Source organism: Pterocles gutturalis, unplaced genomic scaffold, assembly GCF_000699245.1.
Source record: "Pterocles gutturalis isolate BGI_N339 unplaced genomic scaffold, ASM69924v1 scaffold34909, whole genome shotgun sequence".
Classification (NCBI taxonomy): Eukaryota; Metazoa; Chordata; class Aves; order Pterocliformes; family Pteroclidae; genus Pterocles; species Pterocles gutturalis.
Window position 1 is genome coordinate 22,318 of NW_010131821.1, and position 4,318 is coordinate 26,635.

General features: G+C 57.1%; 1 protein-coding gene across 1 annotated transcript in view; it reads left to right on the forward strand.

Annotated features, from left to right (window-relative positions):
* Positions 1-2,489: 2,489 nt before the first annotated feature.
* FAM214B (family with sequence similarity 214, member B) overlaps positions 2,490-4,318 on the forward strand; it is a 5,248-nt gene continuing 3,419 nt past the window's right edge. The window contains exon 1 of the mRNA XM_010080724.1: positions 2,490-3,563. Within this exon, the coding sequence (XP_010079026.1) occupies positions 2,490-3,563 (1,074 nt within the window). The remainder of the gene's footprint in view (positions 3,564-4,318) is intronic.

Below are 4,318 nucleotides of genomic sequence, written 5' to 3' on the forward strand. Positions count from 1 at the left end.
TCTGCCTTCCCTGCCAGGGATCTCTTATTGGAAGAAAACAGTTGCAAGCTCTTCTCCTTGTGTGCAGTGTCAGAAAGTGTCCTGGGCTGTGGCTGAAAGGGGCAGGAGGTGGACGTGAGACCAGTGGTTTGCTGGAGGCTCAGAGGCTGCTGGTTATTTGCAGTGTCTTGGGAAACAAGACATGGAATGGCCACCAGAAAGAAACAGGGATCTGTTCATATGCACAGGTTTTCATACAGGAACACATGTAAAAAGAATGTAAAATATGAGCCAGGTATGAGAGCTTACAGCTTAGCTTAAAGTATTTGTGATTTAAGTGGAAGTCAAGGTGGTAGCACTGTATGAGATGGCCAACGTGTATGTTGACTTTGGGTTTGGGAGGTTGGGAGTGGCTGAGCCTTAATGCTGCCTTCTCTGCCTGTGTGACCTTGCAGGCAGGCAGTAACCTCCTGCCCTTCTCCTGGAAAGCGTCTGAATCATTCCAGCCCTCCATCTCTCTCTTTCCTTCCCCTCAGAACCACTGTGCACACTGAAGAGCTGAGAGGACGGTGCAGAGGTTTGGAGGCACACCGTGATGGTGGGAACCATTCCACGGCAGCCACGCCGCTTCTGGGGGGTTCCTGACTGGCTGGTGTCTTCAGCTAGTTGTGCCAACGACCACCCGCTGCGGGACAGGGAAGTTAATCCAGAGCAAAGCAGGGTTCTGCTGCAGAGGGGTGAGTGTGGGGAGCAGCCAGGACAGGCTGCAGTGTGACGGGTTACACAGAGGGGTTGAGGTTGGCAGGGACCTCTGGAGGTCATCTGGTCCAACCCCTCTGCTCCTGTGTTCCAGTTTATGCTCATTGCCTCTTGTCCTGTCACTGAACACCACTGGAAAGAGCCTGACTGTGTCCTCTTTGCACCTTTGCTTCAGGCCTTGATAAGATCCCCCTGAGCCTTGGTCTTCTCCAGGCTGAACAAGTCCCAGCTCTCCCAGCCTCTCCTCATAGGAGAGGTGCTCCAGTCCCTTAATTATCTTAGTGGCCCTTTGCGGCACTCTCTCAGGTGTGGCCTCACCAGTGCTGAGCAGAGAAGGAGGATCACCTGCCTTGACCTGTTGTCACTACTGTGCCTAATGCAGCCCAGGATACTGTTGACTTTCTTTGTGGCAAGGGTATATTGCTGGCTCATGTTCAACTTGGGTGTCCACCTGGATCCCAGTGTCTTTTCTGCAAAGCTGCTTTCCAGCTGGTCAGCCCCCAGCATGTGCTGGTGCATGGTTGTACCTTTTGTCACTCCTTTTAAACAACATCCCTGGGCTCCACCACTCTGGCCTGCCACTTTCCCATACCTGTCTTGGCAGGTGTCAAAATACCATTTGCAGCCTTGCTCTCCAGACAGCCTTGACCCATTTAGAGAACAAATTCCCCTCTTGCATGCCTGCCCTTCAAGCCTTTACTCCACAAGAGCAGGCAGAGCTGTTGGGACAGGCAAAGGGCAGAGCTGCCAGGCACAGGCAGCCTGTAAGGCTCTGGAGCTTCTCAGCCTGCCGGTGACTTTTCCTGCATCTCCTCAGTTCTTGCAGCCATTTTGGTACTTACCATGCTGGAAAAACTTGTGGCCAAGATCCTCACAGCTCTGAAACTGGGCTGAAAATCGAAAGTGAGGTGCCATGCAGCACAGAGGAGGTCAGGCCCTAAGGGCAGGCAGGGGTGGGGGGATGGTGTGGGAGCCATGGTGTGGCTCTACAGCCCCTGGTGCCACCCAAATGCTAGTTGAGGTGGTGGAGGTCTCTGGTCCAAGCTCACAGAGCTGTGAGTTAGGTCAGGTTTCCCCAGGCTGCCTAGCCACCTTTATGTCCCTGCCATGGGGCTGGCAGAGTGTGGCATGGGACAGGCTGTCTTGGCAAACACTGGGAGATTTGTTGCTGCTGCCCAAAGGGGTGATTACAGGCCTGATCCCTCGGGACTTGTCTGACCTGCCTGCCTCCTGTGCCCTGGAACAGCACAAGCACATCAAGTCACTGGCAGAGGGCAGGCCCCCTTTTCCCCACTTGTCCAGGCTTGTCCCCAGTAGCCTCCAGCCTCGCTGGAGACTCCTCTCCATGCCCAGGGTGGTAAGGAAGTGCTGACCCTGCAGGTGGATGACAGCACAGGGTTCCCGGAGAGCCACACCAGCCTGATTACTCTTCCTGTCCCCAGAGAGGGAGGTTTGAGTGGGGCTGTACAGGGAGCTAGCTGCCTATGTCCTGGCAGGAACCTTGCAGCAGGAAGCCCGGATGAGGATAGCAATCCCATCCTGATCTGCGGCGTCCTGCTCTGTCTTTTCAGATGCTGTGCTGCAGTGCACCCCATAGCGGAGGGCTCGCCTGGACATCCTGAGGAAGGAGGGGTCCAGCTCCCACCCCCTGCCCTCGCACTCTGACCTGTGGCACTTTACGGTCCCCCTCCTGCTGCTGCATGGGCTGTCCTGACTCCGGGTCTGCTCGGAGTCCAAGCAAGTGAGGCTCCATGCGGCACATCCACACGGAGACTTCTCTGCCCCCAGAGCACAGCACGGACCCCAGCCTGTCCCGGCCCAGTGGAGAGGCACCCTTGGAGCCTTCCTCGCAGCGCTGCACCCACCGTGGCATCCTCATGGGCTTTAACGAGACAGACATCAAGCGCCAGAAGGTTTACCAGGTTTCTATCTTCTCCCATCTCTCCAACTCCTCTGAGAGCACGGAGCAGCAGGCAGGCAGCTGGTCAGCCATCAAGAGAGGTTACCCTGAGCAGCGAACTCCGGAGGGGGGACGAGATCCAAAACGAACTCACTGGGGTGGTGGGGGGGTAGATGGCAAGCATGACGGGGGCCCTGGGCAGGCTTCCCTGGATGATGACGATACCTTTGAGGATGGTTTGCTGGTGGAGGAGCTGTCCCTGTGTGGCTCTGCCCAGCATTTCTCCCACAGCGGGCTGCGGGTTGTGGAGCACCGGTGTGAGGACAGCCCTAGACACAGCCCCAAGGCCAGCAGAAAGGAGAAGTCTCAGGATGTCTCCTCCTGGCCACAGCGCATTGCTTGCAATACTTTGCACATGAGAGACAGTTGCCCTGTCTCATTAGGGGATCAGCTCACAGACTATGGAGAGAATGGGGAGCGGCCAAGTGGCCACAGCCTGCTTCACCTTGATTTGCACAATATTGCACAAACAGCCTGGTTGGACTCTGATGGGAAGAGCGAGAAGCCAGGGAGCAGCCCAGCTCACAGCAGCAGGGCTAGCAGAGAAGATGAATGGCCAGTGGTGGCCAATGGCTGCAAGGAGCCCCCAGCTCCACAGACAGCGCTCAGCCCTGAGCCCAGCAACCTGAGCTCCCTGGAGAAGACGCCCTGCGGGAGCAGCCACCTCAGTGTCAGCACCTGCCCAGCCAAAAGGAAGCTGCTGCCTGCTGGTGAGGTTGTGGCCGACTCCTGTTCTGAGGATGAGAGCCTGTCCCCTCCGGCAAGGAAAAAGAGGGTCATGCCGTGCCATCTGGTGCCCACAGCCTGCCGCAGCACCGATGCAAAGGGGGCCCCTTTCTGGAATCACCTCCTTCCTGCAGCCAAGGTGAGCATCGCTTTTGGGAGGAGGTCAGGAATGGCCCAGGGACACCCAGAGCTCAGGGCCATCCTCATGGGCACTGTGGTGGTCGATTGTGACGCAGTGCCCTGACCTGTCCCAGTGCCACAGCACTGGTGTGAGCAGGGCAGCAGCTGACAGCAAGCCCTGGGATACATGGTCTGTAGGTTGTCACTAGTTCTTGACACCTTGTGGTCACTGTATCCTCTGCCTCCAGCTAGCTCTCTAGCCTGGAGAGCCTTCCTCAGACAGGACATGACCTCCCCACGTTGGTGAGAGCTGGACACATGGCATGGGGTGACACTCAGTGTCTGACAGCTTCACATTAAGCCAGACTTACCAGCAGGCTTGGGAAGAGCATCCGGCCTCTGCCTGCCTGATGAGGAGGAACGTGGAGGTGTGTGACAGCTTGTGACCCTGGCCATGATATCCATCAGGGTGAGGGTTTAGTGTCAGCAAGCAGGGCTGCACATGCTCCGGACAGGGAGTCGGGGCCCCAGGGCTGTATGCAAAGGTTCCACTGGCTTTTCTGCAGTTCTGGGGGGACCATGGTGTGTCCCCAGGGTACTACAAGCTATCAGAAATGGGATGGACTCTGAAGCTTTGCAACAACCCTAGCAGCTCACAAGCTGCCTGTGATTTGTCCGTGCCCCTCCTGACCAGCTCCCTGCCTTCACCATGTCTTGCCAGCTGAGGCTGCAGCCAGCTCACACCAGAGCTGGCATGCTCCTCTCCTTCCCCGG